At 35.1% G+C, this 25,252-nt stretch overlaps 1 protein-coding gene across 1 annotated transcript in view; it reads right to left on the minus strand.

Annotated features, from left to right (window-relative positions):
- csmd3a (CUB and Sushi multiple domains 3a) overlaps positions 1-24,299 on the minus strand; it is a 332,667-nt gene extending 308,368 nt beyond the window's left edge. The window contains exons 1-2 of the mRNA XM_084089625.1: positions 24,132-24,299; positions 2,503-2,725 (exon numbers count right to left, since the gene is read on the minus strand). Coding sequence (XP_083945751.1) covers positions 2,503-2,725; positions 24,132-24,282 — 374 coding nt within the window. The 5' untranslated portion in view covers positions 24,283-24,299. The remainder of the gene's footprint in view (positions 1-2,502; positions 2,726-24,131) is intronic.
- Positions 24,300-25,252: the final 953 nt, after the last annotated feature.

Raw genomic sequence — 25,252 nt, forward strand, 5'->3', positions numbered from 1 at the left:
GAAAAAGCAACTTAAAACAGGAGCAACATTTCTAAAAAAATAAACTCAATTCAAAGGGAAAACAAGATTATTTTTCTGACCTCGTTCTTTCAAGCATAAACTTCATTTTGATCAATTTTTCAGCAAACAACAAGACATAATATCTTAAGGAGTTTCGCTTCTCAAGTAAATGTATCTTGATCTGAAGAATGTTTAGATCTTTTTAATGGAAAACAAGTATTTTTCCCGCATGTGCTACAAGGTAAAATAAAGTATTTCATTTAGGTCAGCAACTAAAGAGTTCAGAATGACATTGTAAGCACGTGTGCTAAAGTTATCAGTTGCAATCGTCATCAAATGAGGCTTTTGTCTTCTGGGAGCGTTTGCTCATTCAGATTCACAGTTAGCAGATTTTAATCAGCGGCATTTAACTATTTCTCTAAAGGAAAACACAGATAAAACGCTTCACGGGCCATATAAGCAACATACTGAAACCATTTTACCAACCAAAAAAACTCTAATTCATCACTATATAGAGCAATCGTAACAAAGGAGGCGGAGCTTAGAGAAGAGTTGCAGATAAACACTTTCCGGCGTGTAAATCAATACTGTGCCGCTTTCTAAACTGTCTGTGAAGCCGAAAACAAATCACAAATGGAGGTTTTCTGAGAATAAAACAAACACTTTAGCAGAAATGTATTTTTCTGACAACTCTGGCATTTTAGCAGAGGCAAAACTGAGGAAATGACATCACTAGCGCAATACGCCGCTTATTTTTGCAATCTGTTTAGCCAATGAAGCGTCGTGTTTTGCATACGGAGTCTGTGCATTCCAGATTGGCATAAAATAAATACTTTCAATCATCATAATTGCCACGAGTGAGTTTCAGCTGGGGGGCGGGGGTGGGGGGGGGGGGGGGTGTCTGCTGATTTTTTTCCTGGCTGGTGGAGAGTTTTGTTGCAATAATTGGTTTACCCTTTAATTAGAGGAGAGGTAGCGTAGGTTAATTCTGTGTGCTTTTACGCTTTTGGAAGAGTTTCGACCCCATGTTGAGTTGGTAATCAGGTCTATAATTCACATACTGTATAAGCACTGCGTTATGACACGAGTAATGCAGCAACTCTCTGATTAACCGGATTCTATAATTTGTCAAAAACTCTCCTTTTTTTTCTTCACAAAAAAAAACAACATTAACATTTCAAGCCCAATTATTAACTTGAACATAAGCAGAAAAAGCAGGATCATGTACATTCAGTGTATATAAAAAGAGTGTATAATGGAAAAATGTCAGATAGCACCTGATATATAATATACAGTACTTGTCAAAAGTTTTCAGAGTCTCTTCTGCTCACCGAGGCTGCATTTATTTAATCAAAAATACAGTAAAAATTGTGAAATATATTTGTAATTTAAAATAGCGGTTCTCTATGTGAATATATAGTAAAGTGTAATTTATTCCTGTGATCAAAGCTGAATTTTCAGCATCATTATTAGTCTTCAGTGTCACATGATCCTTCAGAAATCATGCATGATTTGATGCTCAAAAACATTTATGATTATGATTATGATTATTATTGGATACCATACAAACATTTGTGATAAGATATAAAATAAAAGATAAATTACGTTTTATTCAGCAAGTATGCATTAAATTGATCCAAAGTGACAGTGAAGACATAATGTTACAAAAGTGTGAAAAAGTGTAATGTTATTCTATATAATACATTTAAAAAACAAAATTTCATAAATGGAAATAAATGATGTTCATCGAACTTTCTAGTCATCAAACAAAAAACTATTTTTTATCATGATTTCCACAAAAATATGACTATTTTCAACATTGATAATAATCATAAATGTTTCTTGAGCATCAAATCATCATATTAGAGTGATTTCTGAAGGATCATGTGACACTGAAGACTGGAGTAATGATGCTGAAAATTCAGCTTTGATCACAGGAATAAATTACACTTTACTGTATATTCACATAGAAAACATCTGTTTAGACTGGAATAATATTTGTAATAGATGATGTCAATATTTAATGCCTACTTATTAATTTAAAAATCAGTTTTAAACTAAAAACAGTCATTTCCGCAAAATAAATACAAGCCCCTTTCACTTCCCATCACTGTCTGTGTTTATTTTGTGAGAATGACGATACATTATTCTTCCTTACACACGGACACATTTCTTATTGAAACAGGAAGTCGAGGCGAAACTCATGGAAGAGCTCGTTATTCTCCCCGTTTCCCGTTTATAGCCAATCGGCTTTAGTCGATGTCACAGCCATGAATCAACATTTGCTATTTGCTATTCCCAGTCCGCAGCAGGTGGCAAGGACGTTCTCACTTTACAGAGACAATTTGCATAAGCCCCTGAGCAGGAAATGATGTCATCAATATTTTTGCTCTAATATTTTCCAAATATTCAATCAGTTGTAGAGAGTACATAACAGCACTAAAAGCCACAAAACTCTCATTTCGATGTCATGGCCGTGCTTTAATAATCTCCAGCTCTTACCTCGTCCTGAAGTTCGCCGGATGAGGATGTCCATCATATAAAGATAAAAAGTCATATTCTTCCTCCACAGCGAAGGACTGAAAAACTATATGAATTCTGCTCCTCTCCTCGGCTATAATAACCCACGTGCAGTTCGCTCCGTTAGGGTATCCGTGAGGAAAGCCTGGACTTTCTATGGTCCCATTTTTCCCTTTTAATGTCCCACCACATGTATAAATGAAACCTGTAAAAAGAGAGAAAGAAGGAAATATTAGTCTATAACGGCCATAACCCACAAAAAGAGAAAAATCACAAATGTCTCACAAGATTTACAGAATATCCTACTAAAATCAACTTTCCCAGGAACGTTGCATCTGTTATTTTTACAATCAAATAAATTCCTGATGCACAAAAATAAATTTTTTCTCACATTCTATTTCATTCTATTATACGGGGCTGTTGAACGCTTGAACGCTTGTGTAATTATTTTCAGTGAAACGCACGGCTAAAGTAGTCCAGGCAGGTTTTGACCGCATTACAGCTCCATATCACTGCGCCAAAAGTTATTTCAAAGGTCTTTACAGCGACGACAGCAAAAGAACCGAAACACACAACGACACTGACCACGCAAATAAATATAGCCAACAATCGGATAAAAACAACACATTATTACCATGTTTTTGCCACAAAATTAAGTTTTATTATGTGTAGAAAGCACATACTCTCTTTCTCCCGCTCAAACACACACAGTACAGACACACACTCACACAGAAACGTGTTGTCAGCGCCGCTCTGATGATTTTATCAGTAAAATAGTTTAGCAACGTAAAAGCTACAAGACATTTCTCACTAGCGAGGAAATAACAGCGCTGTTCTTGAAGCAGAGAAACTTACAGTTTCACTATTAGTCGAGATGCTGCTGAACAGACTCAGGTAATTCACACACACTTAATCTCTCTCTCTCTCTCTCTCTCAACTGCATTATTAAACTGCATTAATCTGCTATCAATGTCTCAAGCCTCCGTTACTAGCTCTGAAATGATGTTTTGGAATTAGCAAAGGACAAAAATTAGCAAAGGCGTGGGATGAGATGCGTAATAAATTAGTCCTACACACAAGAGCGTTTTCAGGACAAAAACCTGAAAAATGTCTTGCAATACATAATCTGAACAATGTTTTGAGGTGTGGTAACCGAAGTATAAGCGGAATAATTGACGATGGGCCGTTGAATTATTGAAAAATAATGCACACAAGCGTTGTGGCTGTCAATAATTCAACGGCCCATCGTCAATAATTCCTTACTCAAAACCAAATTATGGAATTAAAAAGGTTTGTGAACTACATTATGTCAACATCTCCAGAGTTATGACAGAACAATCTCTGAGCAACACAATTACCCTCTTGGAAGTGTTTGTATAGCTAGTTAGTATTCCTCTCTGAGCTTTACACATCACTCATCTCTCTGAAGAAGGAAAACAACTGGTGGCGTCTGACATCACAATCACATTACTCAAATCGTGCCAGTTTGTGCGCTGATGCCCGTAATGGTTTGATTGCGACTTGAATAACTATAACTGTGCGACGTGTTTGAGTCACCGTCGTCAGAAGGTTCGGTTTAATGAGCGTTCCTCATGTCATCGTGGGTGAGCATCTACACCTGCTACACACACATAACCAGGGCTTTTATACGCCTCAACCTGAGCAAATAGACTGGTAATGACAACCAGCATTAATTGAGCTTTTCCATTTATCCCTTTCCGCTTCCCTTAAGGAGTAATTAGCTTTGCCGACTCCCTGAGATCAAGGATCTTTCCTCTCCCATCGTTTCTTCCCCTCACTCTCAAAGCAGGAAGAGTGAATTCAGAAGGGACCGCATCGACTCACAGCCACCCAACTCAGATCCACCGAGAAAAAACACACAAAAAACAAAGAGAAACGCATCAAGAATGCATAAATAAAATAAAGAGCCATCAAGAATTTTTCATAATTTTCATGTCAATTAAGTGCATTTCCTTTAAAACTCATTAGTGTGATGCATCTGGATTTTTTCCATTAAACTGTCATTACTGCCATAAAAGCTCTCGTCTGAGTAAATATGAGTGTTTGTCTCAACCAGCAACAAATCAAAACAGGATTTCTTTTATATATATATATATATATTTTTTTTTTTACATCACATTTGAATTGAGAGAAAGAAAATAATAATAATAAAAAATAGATATTTTCGTTATTTTATTTTCCGATTTATATGACATCACCCCTGATAACTCCTATTATTAAATCGCATTGGTCCAGAAAATATATTACTGCATATAGTAATATATAATTTAGGGCTGTCGATTTAACGCACTAATTTGGTGCGATTAATTTTGGCGGGAAAATAACCTGCTAAAATTATTAACGCTTTAAATGCAAGTTGACTGCGTGATTACAACGAGTTAAAATGCCAGTAAAATTGAAGATATGAGGGCAAAAAAAAAGCCATTTTATGTGTTTTTGTCTAATTATATTTATATAATCTAGTTTAGCAATATCAAACGAGCAAGAGTGACGTTTTACTTATGAATATCAGCACGATTGCAAATATGATGTTTCTTTTTATGTTTTAGAAGAAAAGGTTCTATCTAGAAGCATGAAGGGTTCATTGAACATTTTAGGGTTTCCATCATGAGGTCATTGGATTTAGTTTTAATTAATTAGTTTTAAACATACTTTATTTGTGAACATACTTTATCACTAGAAAATATTTAGTATTATGCACCGATTTAAGACATTTCTCCTTAAATATTCTCCTTTTTGGCATTAAGGGTTCTTTAAAATTGAGTCGAGAACCCTAGGGTTCTATATAGATATTTGTAAAATCTATTCAATGCTTTTCTCATCTAACACAATAACGACTTTAAATTATCGTAATTTCTCAGCCAAAATTGATGTGGGATTAATTTGCGATTAATTCGATTACTTAATAGGCACATCATGTGATGAATTTGATTAAAAATGTAATCCCTTGACAGCAATATATAAGTAATATAAATGCACATTAAAAATCAAATATGTTCTGATTGTGTTGCATTGCAATTCTGCTTTCACCGTGGACAAACTGCTTCTCACTGCATCGGCATCTTTTAACAGATAAATACTCACACCTGAATGACTACAGGCATGTGCATAAGGCATCGAAACATCATGAAGAGAACAGAAACGATCCCACACACACTACTGCAAAAACATCATTATATTGCAACACTGCAGTTATGCAACAGCTGAGGAAGGCGGTGTGACTAAAACCTTGCAATTTATTGTTCATAGAAGTGTTTTTTTCTCCTTTTCCTTCATGACTGTATTGCAATTTAAAATTATGCTAATAATTGTTTTAATTTTTTGTTATTATATAGGGTGAAGTATGATCCAGACATGTTCTTGACAGGTTTGTGAGAAATCAAACATGCAACACATGCACAAAATTCAATAGCTAATCTCTTTCTGTTCAACTCTAAATTGATATGTCAAATTAGCCACACTGAAATAATTCCGTCTATAGGGACTGAAGAAATTGTATTTATAATGGACAACGTAGTCTAACAAGAGAGAAACATGATCGATTCCAAATATACAACAATTAGAGCAAAAACATAATAATTGGCATCTCGTTGTTTCTCACAAACAGAAGCTGTGAAATCCTCCAGCATGTGTCGAGTCTCTAAAGGCCCTGCCATTAAAATCTGGATTGAATTAAGCAATAAAATACAAGACGCTGTTATAAAGTGAATAGTCATGACTAAAGGCGATTGTTAGGACATATTGATTGCCATGATGTGATATAAAAAGATCCTACAATGCACAAAATATCAGAATAAAATTGCATATTGATATAGGCACAATGTACATCTGCTATAGATCCTGCACAGTGAACAGGTTGTCAATGAACTCCTGAAACGCCTCCATTGTAGTCTTGAGTTTCTTCCGGGAACGAACACGTCACAATATTCCTCATTTAAATAATTTATGCGCAGAATAAAGGGGCGGGGCCTGGTTGAGTTAGTTAGTTGTGTGTTAAACTGGTGGTTATGGTAAGGGGCGGGACATTTCCCAAACACACTCGAAGCGCTCGACCAATCACAACACACTGCTCCAGTCGACCAATCAGAGCACAGTGTGCTTTTCAGAAGGAGGGGCTTCATAGAGACAGGAAGTAAACAGAGCGTTACTGACAGACTGGGAAGAGAGGAGCCGCAACAATGGAGAATATGGGAAAATAATGCATGAAAACCTGTTCTAGTAGAGCCTAAAAGACAAGAATTTGTGAAAAGGCATATTAGGTCGTCTTTAAACCAGTCCATTTTGAAATGTTAATTCGAAAACAATTAAACAGAAAAGACAGGACCATGTCTGCATTATATGCAGTTCTCATAATGCAGAAAATCATTTTTTAAAAAGCTCAACATCAAACATTTACAGACAGACCAAACGTCCAGCAAGAGCACAATCTCTTTTATCACAAACCTTTTACGGCCAATTAAAAAATAAACATGAGAAAATCCCAGCAAGTACAAAACGCTTTAACAACTTTGAAATTTGCTTGCAGTTAGGTTACATCTCAGCACAACGTTCATAAAATGTTTTAGAAACCACATCAAAGATAAAATGATATGTTGTGCAGTTTACACACAGTAGCCTATATAATCTTAGATAATCAAAGAAAATCTGTGATTTCAGAATCTTCTGTTTCAATCTTCAGAAAATGCATCCTAATGTTATCTAACCAACATAAAACATCAATGCAGTGTATTTACTACAAGATTTATAGAGCGTTTTGAATAGATTTACTGCCGTTTAATCAGACTCGGGTCTGAAAGAAAAGCTCTAGTGTCAAAGTGGGCTAAAATAATTATGTGTAATAAATGAGAACTAAATGAGAAAATAAAATAATATCCACAACACGATCAATGCACATGATGCAAATAAAGCAATGTCAAAAGTGGCAGTGAGTTAATGATTAAACTCTAATGCACTTACTAGAGTGTCAATGCTCAAGGTTTAATAAATAACTGCATCTATTAATAAAAAAAATGTTAATCAGACTACCTGTAGGTGATATTGTATACATGCACTGTATTTTTTCCATTTATTTCTCCCATAGGGATTTTTTTTTAAAGTATTTGTTAAAGCGTTATAAGATATGAACCAAAGGAGAATCACAAAATTACAAACTTTCATTTGAAGCTGAAAAGTATTTGAAAATTGGACAAAAATATAAAAGACAAAGACTGTGAACTTAAGTGAGGGAAAGAACTACAATCCCATGATGCATTGCGAACAGCATAATCGAATTGAAAATGGTGTAGAAATATAAAACTACCCATTTATTGCAAAATATCCATATATAACCCACATTTCAGTATTTATGGGAGTGGGCGGAGCAAACGAGATCTTACGGTGCATTTTGCTTGTTTTGACTCTGATTGGTGGAATTTTCTGTACAGCATCATGGGTAATGTAGTTTTTCACTACAAATTCCACTTTTAAACGATTATTTTAAAACTATGCATAGCTCACAGTAGGGCTGACTTTAACAGTTTATAAGTTATCCTTTAAAATCAGTTTCCCCATGGAGAAATGGAAACTGTTGTTCTCTATAGAATTCAGTAAAATGTGCAATCACAGTTCCACACTCATCCAATCAGAAAGGTCCATTTCAGGAGGTTGATTCTGCGAGCGCCGTGACATCTCTGTGGTGGAAAGTGTCTGGATAATGCTAAACCTTTAATTTCTTCAGGCAGCCGAAATTGGAGGCAATCGTGAGCAAGATCAGCTTTTGTCTCCATTATCAGAGTCACATCAGCGGTGATGACGGTCGAGACACAGAAAGACTCTTAGGATCGAGGGTTTTCCTATGGAGAGTCCACAGGCCCTGAGCACAGACATTTGTTTTCTGTTTTAAGCACAAAACTCATATCTTGTAGACAGTACCACCTATTTTATTTTTATTTTTATTTTTATCCAACACATTATTATCTAAGCCAAGATATCAATACTCAAAGCTTCTATTAAATTAAAGAATTTTTATTAAGTATAAAAGGGTAATCATGGCCATATAACATTAAAAAAGCAATTATTAACATAACATAAAACTGCAAATGATCAGACCCTTTTAGTGTTTTCTTATTATAGAAATATTTCTATACTGTTTTTGCTAACAAATTATCTACTTATCATATATAAATAATGATCATAAATAATAATATCATTAATATTAAAATAAAAACTTAGCATGTGTGTATTTTAAATAGCATCAGTACCGGCTATATTAATATTTCAGAATTGTCCATATTTGAATCACAATAGTGTATATATATAGCCTATATTATCACAGGCAATAAAACAAAACAAAATTTTACAAAATACAAAAACAAAGAAATAAATAAAGTTAAGTTAATGAATAAATAATGGGTTTTATAAAATATGGTAAAATATACAATAATCATGCAACAAAGAAACAAATTCTGGGGCAGTTGCATTTAAAGTTGCCTATTAAACGTGTAACGCTTTTGATCACACTCCTTTTGAAAAAAGTGATGCTGTAATTGATTGTATCTGTAGGGAATGATTATATCGCAGGAGAATTGCTCTCAGAAATGTTTAAATGGTTCACACACTCTGACAACACACCCGCTTCACATCAAACATGCGTGATGATGATGTCTTATGAAAGATTTCTATTGCACGCTGAAATTTCAATAAATGAGTTTTGCCAAATTCGTGCGCCGTTGACAGTCCACTTAAGCCATCACCCAAAAAATACAGCAACAATAAATAAATAAATAAAATTACAAGAACAAACACTTATTTATAATGCACTAATGTTTAAAAGTTTGGCGTCAATATTTTTTTTTAAAGAAATAAATACTTTTTTTCAGCAAGGATGCATTAAATTGATCGGAAGTGACAGTAAAGACACTTATAATGTTTCAAAAGATTCTATTTCAGATAAATGCTGTTCTTTTGAGCTTTCTATTCATCAAAGGATCCTGAAAATGGTTTCCTCCAAAATAATAACTCAACATTGATAATAATCAGAAATGTTTTGTGAGCAGAAAATGGATTGCAACAGTCGAGTTTTGGAAGTAGAAACTCCATTCATTTTCTCCATAGGGAAACTAAAAATAATTTATAAAGTGTTAAAGTCAGCTCTACTGTTAGAGACGAGGTTGTTAATCGATGGTATTTGCTTCTGCTGAAGCCGATCGTCTGCGTTATTTCAAGTTACTTTTAAAATAATCGTGTTTAACTGAAAAATTAATGGTGAAAAACTACATTACCCATGATGCTGTGCAGAAAATTCCACCAATCAGAGTCGAAACAAGCAAAATGCACCAAAATATCTCATTAGCTCCGCCCACTCCCATGAAGTACTGCGAATGATGTAATCGAGTCGATCTCCCTACGCTCTCAAAATACTGAAATGTGGGTTATATATGCATAAAAATATTGATTTTATATATACAAAAATCTTACTTAAATTAGTAGTTTTATGTTTCTCCATTTTTAATTCGATTATGCTGTTCGCAATGCTTCATGGGATTGTAGTTCTTTCCCTCTCTAAAGCTGTTAAGTTCACAGTCTTTGTAATTTTATCCGATTTTCAAATACTTTTCTGCTTCAAATCAAAGTTTGTAATGTTGTGATTCTCCTGGTCGCTGGTTGGTTCGGTTCATGGCTTATAACGCTTTAACCAAGACTTTTTTTAAATCCCTATGGGAGAAATAAATGGAAAAAAAATACTTCCAGAACTAAATCTGCAGAAAAAGTGAACTAATGCACATCTAATAATGTATTATAATGATTCTGAAGGATCATGTGACACTGAAGACTGGAGTAAATTCAGCTTTGATCACAGGAATAAATTACACTTTACTATATATTCACATAGAAAACTGTTTTGGTGAGCAGAAGTCTTACTGACCCCAACTTTTGAATGGTAGTGTAAATAAATAAATAAATAACCTGGGTATTGTCAAATATTATACAAAAATCCCACGACAAAGACAAACTCTGATTGCACGTCCCCAAATCAAACCCTGACGCTCTCGGACACACACTCATTTAGATGCTTCATCTCCACTCCTCATTCTGCTTTACTTTCACGGCGGGAAATCTTTTTCTCATCCACCAATCACTCAGATTATACGCCGGCCTCCCCGGGGTGACCGCTGACACCGAACGCTATAGAGTGATACGAGAAACAGCATTAACATCACGCTGCGATCACCGAGCCGAGAAAATAGGTCAGTCATACGAATCGACATCTAAACACATGAATCTCATTGATATAAGAATGTGAGGCCGCTGCTCCTGTGGCGATTTTAACCCGTCGTCTCCACACACACACACACACACACACACGAAGGCTCAATCAATTTGTTTTGCCACTAGAGAGGCAGAACAGAGATGACAATAGACCTCAATCTTATTTCTTCACACATAACCAGATGGCCAGAGAAGAATTGGAGCCGACAAGCACCGAAAGCTCGAGTACAGAACAGCGAGTCTTGCATGAGTTGCGTCTATAAGATGTGAAAGGAAATTCCTTCAAGGAATATGCTTTATGAATGCACACAGATGAGAAAACAAGTTTGGGCTTCAGAAAGGGTCAGTGTGTAGAGTTTTGGACACAAACACACACACTGTCCGCTAAAACAGAATAAGCTCCTTTAAATCTGCTTGGCTCATGGATGTTTAAGAAATAGTACCGACTCAAATGACTCTAAAGACGGGAATCTTCAGAAGATTCTCTCTATACGAGTGCGTTTCATCATGACGAAAAACATCAAACTCCAAATATATATAGTCCATATACAGCATATGAGTTTGAAACAACATAAGGTGAATGATTTCTATATATCATATTTATATTATTTATTATTAATAAAATGATATTAAGAATGATACATAATTTTAGCATATATATATATGTAGTATATGTATGTATATCAATATAATTTATGCTAAAAATTTATTTATACATAATATAAAAATAAAAACATTAAAATATGAATTAGAATATATGCAACAAAACAAATTATCAATAGATAGATGGAGAGAGATACAGACAGACAGCAGAAGATAGACAGACAGACAGACAGACAGACAGATAGATAGATAGATAGATAGACAGACAGATAGATAGACAGACAGACAGATAGATAGATAGATAGATAGATAGATAGATAGACAGACAGACAGACAGACAGACAGACAGACAGACAGATAGATAGATAGATAGATAGATAGATAGATAGATAGACAGACAGATAGATAGACAGACAGACAGATAGATAGATAGATAGATAGATAGATAGACAGACAGACAGACAGACAGACAGACAGACAGACAGATAGATAGATAGATAGATAGATAGATAGATAGATAGATAGATGACAGACAGACAGACAGACAGATAGACAGATAGACAGATAGATAGATAGATAGATAGATACATAGATGACAGACAGACAGATAGATAGATAGATAGATAGATAGATAGATAGATAGATAGACAGACAGACAGACAGACAGACAGACAGACAGACAGATAGATAGATAGATAGATAGACAGACAGATAGATAGACAGACAGACAGATAGATAGATAGATAGATAGATAGATAGATAGACAGACAGACAGACAGACAGACAGACAGACAGACAGATAGATAGATAGATAGATAGATAGATAGATAGATAGATAGATAGATGACAGACAGACAGACAGACAGACAGACAGATAGACAGATAGATAGATAGATAGATAGATAGATACATAGATGACAGACAGACAGACAGACAGAAAGACAGATAGACAGATAGATAGATAGATAGATAGATAGATAGATAGATAGATAGATAGATAGATAGATAGATAGATAGATAGATAGATAGATACATAGATGACAGACAGACAGACAGACAGATAGACAGATAGATAGATAGATAGATAGATAGATAGATAGATAGATAGATAGATAGATAGATAGATAGATAGATAGATAGATAGATAGATAGATAGATAGATAGATAATCCAGCCCAAAACAGCAACATTGACTAAATGAATGCATGAGTTTGTGTGTGTGAGAATTTTCAGGAAACCTGTTTGAAAACAAGTCATTATATGAGCAATTCTATTCGCTGCTGAAGGTACACACTCCACTCCTCGAGGATTAGATGAGAGAATAACAGGTTGATATTAGCATCAGGATCACCAGACCTCAGACCTGCAGTGTGTTAACAAGCAGAGAAACCATTAGACATGGATTTGGATCAATCATTTCTGTCATAAGAGCCGTGACAGCCAGCCGAGGGTCGTCTCAGGAACCCGACAATCCTGTTTAAGACGCTTCATTACATCTGAAAACAAACCATCAGCGGCGCTGTACGCTGGAATCGAAAGCCAGTATTGATCTGTGGCAGAGTTAGCCTGTGGATGAGGCAACAGGGATCTCGACGTGAGTCCGCTTGATCAAAGCAGAGGAGATGGCCCTTTGAAGCCCAGCAAAAGGGCAAACCAACTGTTTCTGTTACTTTACAATGTTTTCATCTATAGTTTAGTCCTCAGAAACTATAGTAGCTTCTCCAAAACAAACATCGAGATCTTGAACTCAAGATTTACAAGAAATGAATGCAACACGTAACACATGGGGAACATTTTGAGATCACATGACCAGTCAAATACCACTTAATTTATATTGGGAACCTGCCTAATATTGGACAATTTTGCTCACAGAATAAATCTGTGCATATAAATATCATCATCTGCACCAAATCTGCATATTTTTGCTCAGCTCTATATTCTCATTATATCAGACTATATGAAGCATAAAAGCATCATGTATCAAATGATACTTAAAGTCCCCCTGTGGTGAATATTAAGCTTTTAATGTTGTTTATGTGTCTATGTGGTGTTTTTAATACGCTTTAAGACAAACCATATGCAAATTCATAAGTCGACACCATTGCTGAGTATTTTCTCCTTAAAACTGCAGTGAACCAAAGACAGTCTCAAAAACACGCTTTGAAATCGCTGGTGTTTCTGACGTCACAAACTACCTTGTAACCAATCAGATCAACGTGTGATCGTCAACCAGTGGATCTCTGAGCTGAGTGAGTGAGTGGAGGTGGGGCTCATTTGCATATTCACAGAACCGCGCATACTAAATGAGGCAAGGGTGTCGAGTTACATTCAAGATATTTTAAGGCTGAAGACATTTTACTTTATTTTTGTGATCAAAGATGAGTTTTAAAGGATACAATTATTGACTACAGGGGGACTTTAACAAAAAACACATATGCAAACCTTTTTTTGGATTTTCCTTTATATTCTAAAAAATCAATAAATGTTCATTCTGACTTATTTCATCCATCAGGCTTTATAGGGTTAAGTATGCATGTCAAGTTTTAAATTATAAAAATATTACAGCAATAACATAAAACATGTTCAAGGCTGTGTCTGGAAACTGAAAAATGCTGCCTTTTCAATGCACGTACAAATACCATCAAAATTAAGAGGTTGAAAAAAGTAAATCAATTTCTAAATGCTAATTTATTTTCCAACTCATGACTCCATTTCTACTGGGAAATAAGCGCTGTAGACATTAAATATGTGCTTGGGGTTTTTGTCAAGCTCACTTGAATTTGTTCTGGATCATTAGATGTGACATTAAGGTGATGTTTGTTTTAGGAGGTGAATTCACACAAACGCTGCTTGTTAAATAAGTTGCATTTTCTTTTCTGACAGAGTCAAAAATGCATTTAGATGATATATGATGCATTACAATACATTAGCGATAACCATACGTTACAAGTGATGAACTTCACCGGCTTTCTTAAAGATCCTAATGTTGTTTTGGAGTCTCCTACAACAGGTTTACATGCATACAAGTTTAAAAAACACTTTCCTTTTCTCTAATATACACTGCACATCTCCTCATTTCTCGAAGAGTCTGAAACGGTTAGTTTGAAGATTCAGTCTCTCTAAACTCCTCCTCTCTGAGAGTTGCTCTGCTCTGATTGGTCAGACAGCTCTGTCTGTTGTGATTGGTCGACCGCTTACAGTGCATGTCGGAAACTAAATGTTCATTAACATATCTGAATTTTCCTCAGTGTTTGATACACAGTGATATGAAGTGTGGGTTTTACCGTGTCAATCTCATCAAAGTGGATTTGCTTTGTCAGCAGAAAACAGCGTCTTCTCGACATGAACAACACGAACCAAACTCTTCCAGTCTCAGATACACTACAGTGTTTGAGGGCGGGGCAAAGAGACGCTGTTCAGCCAATCAAGACCAGAGGCTGGCATTATGCAAATTAGTTACATTGTAACAGGAAGTGAGACTGGAATTACTGACTCGTTTCAGCTGTTCAGAATCGATTCTTTCTTTTAGGAGACAATACGTGTATTTGTCGTGCACTTTGATCTTTAAAACTTAGCAGACCTTTTACATTCACAAACAGCTATATTGCAAAATGCATGAAGGATAATATTTGAAAAAGCATAATGGGGCACTTTTTTGTTGTTGTTGTTATGCAGAAGACATTAATACAGGGTTGAAGTTCCATTTTTAGGTGAACTGTCCCTTTAAGGATTATAATTTGCCAGTTTATGCTTCATGTCTAACTGACAAAGATTTCCCAAATCTGAGAAACTTTGAGGAAACATTCAAAAGAGGCAATATATGTGGATTAACCCTCAGAGAGTCTTCGTTTAGCAGTCACACTCAGTGCCTTCCCGGTCAGAAGTGACCGGACACCTAAAAATGAAACTTCCTCCATCCCAGTAAAAACCAATGCAATTTATTTTTGTTCTATAATATTTATTCTTTTTGATTTAGTATTTTGAGACAATTTGATTGAACTTATTAATATTTATGCAATATTTATAGTCCATTTTTTGCCATTGAAAATAATGTTTTTTTTTTTTATTATTATTATTTTTTATTTTATTTTTCTATGCGGTATTTTCGGTTAAAATAGAGACTAGGCTTTCAGAAAAAAAATAAAAATAAAAAAAATAAATCAATTTATTAAACATAAAATTAAATAAATCATGTTATTGCATGGGTTTACCACTAGATGCCTGTAATAGCTCTAAATGGAGATGCTTGTGAATTCTAGTTGTTTTTGGACCAAATTACTTACTTTTAAGATGTGGATTGATTGTATTTTTTTAGAAATTGTCAAATAATACTTTTTGCCAAGGTTTATAACATTTTATTAATTATTATTTTAATAATTTTAATAATTATTATATTAATTATATATATATATATTAATTATAATTATTAATTATGTTATGTTTTTCACTCTTGATGTTTTAGAGTTTCACCCCTTCATTGCTGAGCACTTTTTTTCTGCATCGTGGCCGATTTGTAGCGAATTTTTGTGTTTTTGTCAATTTCCCATTCATTTCCTATGGGGGTCATTTTTGACCGAAGACCATGAGTGTGACTATTTTTTTTACGACCACTTAGCATTCTCGGATCATGACCTCAATTTTTTTCTGTGTTCACATACCTAATGCCAGAAAAGTCACCAAGTTTCGTAACATTCCAATGAAGCTGTGATTTTTAAAAATTCAAAACAGATTTTTTGTAATCTGAATTTATTGGTGTGTATGTGTATAAAAGTGTGTTTCTATGTGTGTGTGTGTGGGTGGGTGTGAATTTTTTGCACTCTTGATGTTGTAGAGTGTCACCCCTTTACTGCGGTGTACTTTTTTTTAGAATCGTGGCCGATTTGTAGATTGTACAGACAAAAATTCAGAGAATTTTTGTGTTTTTGTAAATTTCCCATTCATTTCCTATGGGTCGGTCATTTTTGACCGAAGGCACTGAGTGTGACTATTTTTTTTACGACCACTTAGCATGCTCGGATCATGACCTCAATTTTTTTTTGCAGACACATACCTAATGCCATAAAAGTCACCAAGTATCATAACCTTCCGATGAAGCTGTGATTTTTTAAAATTCAAAACAGAAATTTTTTCGGTCAGAAGTGACCGAAGACTCTCTGAGGGTTAAGTTTACTTAGAAGAGAAGAAACCACTAAGCCAGCAATCAAAGGTAATCCCTTCTGACAGAAAGCAATCGCTGGACAAGGAACAGATGATGTGATGTGAATCAAAAACGCCTGAATTATTGAAGGGAGCACAAACAATACGAATATTATCATTACACAGCAAACCCGGCGGGACTTTGGAGGAGTGTTAAAGCAACACAACTAATCAAACTTCATCAGTGTCAATTACCAGAAGCCCTTTTCTTTCTACAAAACTGCCAGTCCAGATCGGGTTAATAAACCAGTGAATAATAATTACGATCGCCCAGGTCTGCCATCTGTTATTCAATTTGTGAGACGGGTGGAGAACGCCTGCTTTCCAAGACCAGGGATTCCTGGATTTCACTGGATTTCACTGGGTTTCACTGGGTTTGTGAAATGGACTAAAGTGTGTTTGTCAATCAAGCCGATCTCAGCGAGAGCCTGTGCAACCGAGAGCTTGTGCAACCGAGCGAGACTTTCGAAAGCTTCTTAAAACAAAAGACTGTGGAGTCTTCTGAGAAACGAATGTCAGAAGATAAACGTGAAGAGACGAAGCGCAGGTAGGAGACGGATGGAAAATAAGCGGATAGACAACATCACTACTGTCACTCATGCTTAGGTTTAGGGATTTGTTCAAACATTTGCCCCACATGGTTTAGGTTTCAGACATGAATGATATCCTAAAATCATGCGGTTTGACATTGTATGAGCTGTTCATACTTTTCTAAGCAATAGCACTTATCATTTTCACCTAGTGGATGATAAAACATACCATAAACTCCAGAAACTTTATTTAAACAACTTTACAGCACAGGTTTATGAATAAAATGTCAACTTAATAAATGATTATGAATGTTCCACTCTAAAGAATGCTGGGCTGTTTTAACCCACTTTTGGGTCAAGACAAACTCAAACATTGGATTAAAAATGTAATTAAAAAGGTTTTGTCCATATTTGACCCAAATTTGGGTTAAAACAACTCAAGGCTGAATGAATAAAAACGCAAATTCAACCACAGGACAGGGAATTTCGGCAAAAGACGACGAGTTTGCAGGTTTAACAACAAAACATCTAAATTAACCTAACTAAAATAAAATAAAAATATTGCTTAAATGTTCACTTAAGTTACTCACAGTTTATAGTGAATGAACAGACTTCATCAGCACAAGTTTTTGAATAAAATAAAATGTCAACTTAATAAAACGGAAAAAAAACGGCAGCTGTGGTGGCCAGAAATTTACCGTAAAAAATACAGTAGCAACATTTTAGGTTTTACAGACTTAACTTAAATTTACAGTAAAAAAAAACATATTTCAGTATCTGATACAATGTTAATTTACTGATCTATTTAAGTATTAATATCTGTTTTTTTACCACAGTAATGATACATGTGATGAGAGTCATATGATGAATCAAAGCTCATCACAAGCAGCTTTTCCACAAGAAGGACGATATTAATATATAGAAGCTGTTATTCACACACACACTGAACACACATGAAATTTTAAAAAATGCAGTAAACATTAATTTAACAACATTAAATGTAACATAAAACCCTAATGTACATAACTGATTAGAAAAAAAACTTAGAAAAGATATAAAGAAAGTTTTTTTCACTTTTCACTTTGTTTCATCTCTAAAAACTGTAAATTTAACGGTATTTTACAGTAAAATGTTTACATTAAATGTACGGTTAGATCTATCACAGTTATTTACTGTATATAGTACGGAAACTTTCTGTTAACTAATTAACAGATTTTCACCGTGGCATTTTTACAGTCTTTTACAGTTAAAATCACGATAATTTGAATAAATGAAAAGGCAAATTCAACGACAGGACAGGGAATTTCCCCAAAAGACGACGAGTTTGCAGGTTTAACAACTAATTATTTAAATAACTTGAATAACGTTCAAATAACAGTGCATAGTGCATGAGCAGACTTCAGACAGCCTAATACACTAATTAGCTGAATGAAAGATGATATTTGAAGCGCGTATTAAAAGTCGGCTGGATAGGTACAAGACAAATCTGACGTCTGAGCAACATTTCAAGTCAATTACCTTTGATAAGGACGGAGAGGTTGATGATGGATCACAATGTCAATTAAAGCGTCATCTGCTCGACTGATTAAATTAATTTCCGCACTATTTCCGCTCAGGGGTCACGCTGCTTTTTTACACATGATCTTCACAGCGCTTCAGCTGGAGAGCGATGCGGAGTAAAGGTTATCAGGATCGAGTAGAAAAGAGCTTTATATACTGGATCTTTTGCTGAAGGCGACACGCCGTCTTCCGAATCTGAGTTTGTGGAGAAACAAGGCAGTGTTGATATCACCAAAACTTTCAGTCAAAACCCTATGATTTTAGCCCAAGATGACACTGTATATGCTGATTATATGATACACTTTAGACTGACACATATGCCACTGTGTCCAAACAGATGCAAACAAATAAACATATATCTAACATTCAACATTTTCTGTATATTTAAAGTGTTGTGCTGCTGTATGTTAGTGTGGAAACCGTGATACACTTTACTTTTCAGGATTCTTTGATGAATAGAAAGTTCAAAAGAACAGCATTTATTTTGAATAGAATATTTACTAACAATATAAATGTCTTTACTGTCACTTTTGATTCATTTAATGCATCCTTGCTGACCACAAAACTTTTAAATGGTAGTATATAAAAAAATTAATCAGTAGAATAACTCAATTCTTCTTCAGACTGGGTTCAAAGCTTGAACTCAAACTCTTCTCATTAAATTCCTTCGAAACCAAATGATCTGAACTGTTATTCACATCCATTTATAGAAACAAGGCAGTGTTGATATCACCAAAACTTTCAGTAAAAACCCTATGGTTTTAGTCCAAGATGACATTATATGCTGATTATATGATTATATACTTTAGACTGACACATATGCCATTGTGTCCAAAAATACGTAAACAAATAAAGATATATTGGTAACACTTTACAATAAGGTTCATTAGTTAACATTAGTTAACTACCTTAGTTAACATGAACTAAGAATGAACAATACTTCTACAGCATTAATTAATCTTAGTTAATATTAATTTAAACATTTACTAATACATTGTTAAAATCAAAGATTGTATTTGTTAACAATAATTAATGCACTAACATAAACAATGAACAGCTGGTTATTTATTAACTAACATTAACACAGATTACTAAATACTGTAACAAATGTATAGTTTGGTTAGTTCATGTTAGTTAATACATTAACTAATGAACCTTATTGTAAAGTGTTACTGATATATAACATTCAACATTTTTTTGTAGATTTAAATTGCTGCTGTATGTTAGTGTGGAAACAGTGATACATTTTACTTTTCAGGATTGTTTGATGAACAAAACAAGTTCAAAACAAAAAGTTCAAAAGAACAGCATTTATTTGAAATATAATCTTTTGTGACATTATTAATGTCTTTACTGTCACTTTTGATTAATTTAATGCATCCTTGCTGACCACAAAACTTTTAAATGGTGGTATAAAAATAAATCAGTAGAATAACTCAATTCTTCTTCAAACTTGAACTCAAACTCTTCTCATTAAATTCCTTCGAAACCAAATGATCTGAACTGTTATTTACAGCTCTACACTTTCACTTCTATAGGAATTATAGGAGAAAAGCATGAGACGGATGAGAAAGCTCGTCAAGCTTCTGTTTTTACAGTAACTACATAATGGACTCCTAAAACACTGCAGCATCTTGAGCTTCTGCTCACTATAAACTACAGTTTGCATCTGAGCATGTAATTAAAGCATCGACGAGCGCTCCGGATCGCGTCCTCCACAGTCCATCACTGGTTAAAGGAGAAATACAGGCTTTTTTCTTTGCTATTCAACGTCCGCTCAACAGAAAAGGTCTGATTACGAGGCTTGATGCTGAACAATTTAAAACTATAGATCAGACAAAGTTGAGAATTTTGACTTGTGCTCTTGATGTTATTGTTCACAGTGACCATGACTGTAAAGCTTCAAGGACAAAAAAGCAACATATCCTATAAAAGACTTGTGTACAATTAAATACAAAAAAAATCAGTGAAATTTACATAAAAAAAGGCAGCTGTGGTTGCCAGAAATTTACAGTAAAAAATACAGTAGCAATATTTTTTGGAGGTAAATGCTAATATACAGTACAGAACACACTGTACACAGGGTCACTAACAAACATGTCTCTAAAATAATGCAATAAACACTGATTTACCAACATAACACATAACATAAAGCCCTAATGTACATAACTGATGAGACAAAACAGAAGTGTCACGCATGGATTCTGGGAATTTCAATTTACATTTTTTCACTGACAAATTAAAAGATGACTTATTTATTTTAACAGTATTTGCTTTTATTGAAAAGTCCCATTAGTTTATCACCGTAAATAGACTTAGCGTTAACCAACTAACAGGTTTTTACTGTAGAATGTTTAGTCCTTTTTAAAAAGCAATATAGCTGATTGTAAAAGGTCTGCAAAGTTTTAAAGATCAAAGTGCACGACCAATAAAGTTATCGTCTTCTAAACGAAAGAATTGATTCTGAACTGTTGAAACGAGTCGTCAGTAATTCCAGTCTCACTTCCTGTTACAAACTTACGTTACAATGTAACAAATTTGCATAATGCCAGTCTGTGGTCTTGCGAATCACTTTGATGCACTTCAGAAGGACGAGATTGACACAGTAAAACCAACGCCACTGTTACTGTATCACTGTGTATCAAGTGCTGAGGTAGAGTTGGAATTCAGATATGCTAATGAGCATTTCGTTTTAAACACATGCTGTAAGCGGTCGACCAATCACAACAGAGTGGGCCGTCTGACCAATCAGAGCAGAGCAGCTCTCAGAAAGGCGGGGCTTAGAGAGACTGAATCTTCAAACTAACCGTTTCATTCAGACCATTTTTTTAATAAATGAGGTGATGTGCAATGTATACTTTGAGAAAACATGGATGCATGTAAACGTAGAAGACTTCTTTGAAGATTTGAAAACATTTCAAATATTATAATAGGAGCCATGAGACATAAACAAACCACAATTTGGTATTCAGAGACAATCTTCTCTTCATTCTCCTTTCTGCAAATATTCAAACTGCTGTTGGTTCGGCGTTAAGCATGTCATGACGAGAGACATATTTGAAACTGTGAATGAGATTTGTGAGGCTTATCATGGAGCAGAACTGGGTTATGTTTTACTTGTAGGTGTTTCTGGACATCATGAACAAGATCTGCCTAAAGAATATTTAAAACAAATAAACAGCAAATGGGTTTGTAACAATGAGGGTGAGTAAATATTAAATAATGAATGAACTATACTCTTACACCCAAACACTAGAGATCAAGGTCATCCTCCAACCGAGCAAATGAAAGCATGTAGACTCAAACTCAAAGTGTTCAAATTACCAGACCGCGACCGATCGAGTGGGACCCAGATCAATAACACAAAATGAGATGAAAAGTTATTTCATTGACCTCCCAATTCAACACACAGCCCAATTTTCTAAGCGCCTCTTATTAAAAATGCATCAAGAGAGGCTTGAAGGCAGCGCTGTTGTTTGGCCAAGGACATTATATGAGAAATAACTTCAAAGCCACGACTGCAACTCCCGCGGCCTTGTGTCGAAACACTGTTGATAGAAGAAAGCCACTAAATATTTGCATTCATGAAGAGTGTCACATAATTTACCAATGTGACATTATGATGAATCGAGAGCTCAGTTATCATGCATGACATTTACCTACAACACAACGAGGACTTTACATGCACAATGATCCGCTGTTGTTGTTTAGCAGTCGAACACACACACACACACAAGAAAGCAGAGAATGAACACGAGGAGGGAGGATAATGTCGTGCTGCGGCAACACAACTTCATTCTGTGATTTCCATTAGATTTCCATTAGACTGAGTCACTAAGCACTAACGCATGTGAGGGAACGCTGCTCGAGTTTAAAGGTGTTTGCTGAAGGTAAAAATCATTTTAAACAGCAGCGTGGGGGGGGGGGGGTTACTCATCCAGTCGGCTTCGAGTCACGTCTAATGAGGCTCGTGTTAATTAAAGGAGGATTTCATACTGTGCAATCTAAACAAAAAACAGTTCATCATTTGACACACTCCATCTCCAGTACATCTCTGATTATTTACTCTTCTCAAGTCTCTACTTTTAGCCTTAGAGTCGCTATATGTGCCAGACGCTCTTTCTGAGTCTCTCTGTGAGGTTTAGTTTAGCCAGTTATAAATCTAATGCATGAACAGCATCAATCACGCCTGCTGTCCTGTTCTACAAGACCCTTGCAACCTGTGCTTTTCATTAAAGCAAAGCCCTGCAGAAATCCTGAACTGTGCACTTGCACTTCATTAAAAAGATTAATAAGACCAGTTATTTTATACAGTATGAGAAGAGAAATGGTATCAGAGAAAATGAGTTGTCAGAGTAACTGGGGAAATAAAAATAAACGCCTCATCAAATGGAGCATTTGAAGGTGCAACAAAACAAAACAATGAAAGAAACATGAAATCATAAAGCAAAAATCTGATAAATCCATTCACCTTATCTAGATTGCATATTTAACCAACTCTCCCTAAAATGCTCCATGTTACTGCAACAAATATGATATATATATTTGATGACAATGTTACAAGTATTAAAAGGTTGGCATCCTGGTATATATTTTACAGATCCTTATGTCATTCAGTTTTAAGATAGAGCTATTAGAATGTGTTACTGTAAAATTTACTGATAATAATAATAAATGTGTAAGGCCATATGCAACATAAAATGCCCTGATAACAAATTTCGGAAGAAAAATTTGAAAAAGAAATGTGATGATTCACATCGGGAATTGTGGGAATGCCCCTTTAAACATGAATTGAGGCAATTTTTACTGTAAATCTATACATTCGCATTGTTGAATACAATAAACATTTTCCTTAGGAAAAACTTACAATACTTTTAAAATGCCATGTTTTTATCTTTAATTTAATGTATGTTACGTTCACACAAGAAATATATTAGTCACTTCAAAATGCAAAAATGCTTCATAATGCATTAATATCTAGCGAGAGAGAGAGAGAGAGAGAGAGAGAGAGAGAGAGAGAGAGAGAGAGAGAGAGAATTTATTAATTTATATATATATATATATATATATATATATATATATATATAATAGATAGATAGATAGATAGATAGATAGATAGATAGATAGATAGATAGATAGATAGATAGACTTTTGTTCACTTCCATACATTATCTCTAGATTTTGAAGAGAACTGAGAATGAAATGAGAACACAGCTGAGAACCGGGACAAAACGAGAACAAATGAGCAAAAAAAAAGCGATTTATCCCTTTCTATGTCCTGTGGAAACGCAATCGACTAGAGAACGCATATAAAGACTCTGTCAGTTCCGAAGGCTTATGAATGCAGGTGTGCTCGGCATTGCACACATATATAACTGAGGCTCTGTAAACTATGTTTTTGCGTTTTTCCATCTGATCCAGAGACACCTGCAGCCCCTGAAACAGCAGCACTTACCCTGAACACACGACAGTATACAGCACAGCACTATATTCCCAATGATAAATCCAGTTTTAATCGGCATCGTGGTAGCGCGAGCGCATCTGATAAATCCTCTATTCGAAAGCACTAAAAATCCTCGGCGTCCATCATCATCATCTGCTCTCATAGTGTCAGGTGTCCGGCAGAAACGGGTATTCCTCGCGCTGGAGAGAAAGAGAGAGAGAGAGAGAAAGACTGATCTGGAGTCAGTCAGCGCTGGATATATGAGGAGACCAACAGCAGCAGAACCTTGACGAGGACTCAACCATCTCGCCAACAGGGGCACAAAGTATTCTCTGTACTCCTCATATGAGTCTCCTCACTTACACAGCAGCGCATGCCGCTTTCAACGCATCTCTAATGAACGCATGCATTCGCATGCACGCTGCATTTCACAAAGAGTTGCCGCACGCGCGCGCGTTGCTGTTTTAAATGTTGCAGATGCATCAACCGAAAGCGACGTCTGAACGTTTGAAAAAGTGAATGCATGCAATCGGCGACATCGGTGCATCGTCACTGATCACATGCAGTATATATGTTTTAAAATGAAACGGATTGCAAACTGCACGCTTTAAATGTTTCTGTTTTTAAATGTTATTGGTAAAACCATGCATGCATGCAGAGAATTGCCATCGAACGTCACATTCAATGCAGATTGTAACGTTTTAAATTGCATTTACAAATAGTTGGCAATACTATTAACATTGTTAAAATGAACATGCATCAACTAAAAGCAATATCTTACTCTAATAAAGAGAAATAGCACTGTCACTGTATATTACGTGCCTAAAATTGCAATTTGCAAGTAGTTGTTTTTGCACGCATTATATTTCAAATGTTTGCAATGCAGAACGCGAAAACACTTTATTTTAGTGTCCTTGTTAAACATGTTACATAGTTACTATAGTGATTACTATAAATTGTGAATAATTACATGCAACTAACACTAAACCACAACATAATCTTAACTCTAGAATAAGTTCACGTAGTTGATTATTACTCAGAACTTAAATATATAATTACACAGTAAAACGGACACAAGTGTAACCGCAATGCCTAATTCTAATAAATGCACATATGCATGCATTACAGAAAGG

Source organism: Abramis brama, assembly GCF_963993115.1.
Source record: "Abramis brama genome assembly, chromosome: 17".
NCBI classification, from domain to species: domain Eukaryota; kingdom Metazoa; phylum Chordata; class Actinopteri; order Cypriniformes; family Leuciscidae; genus Abramis; species Abramis brama.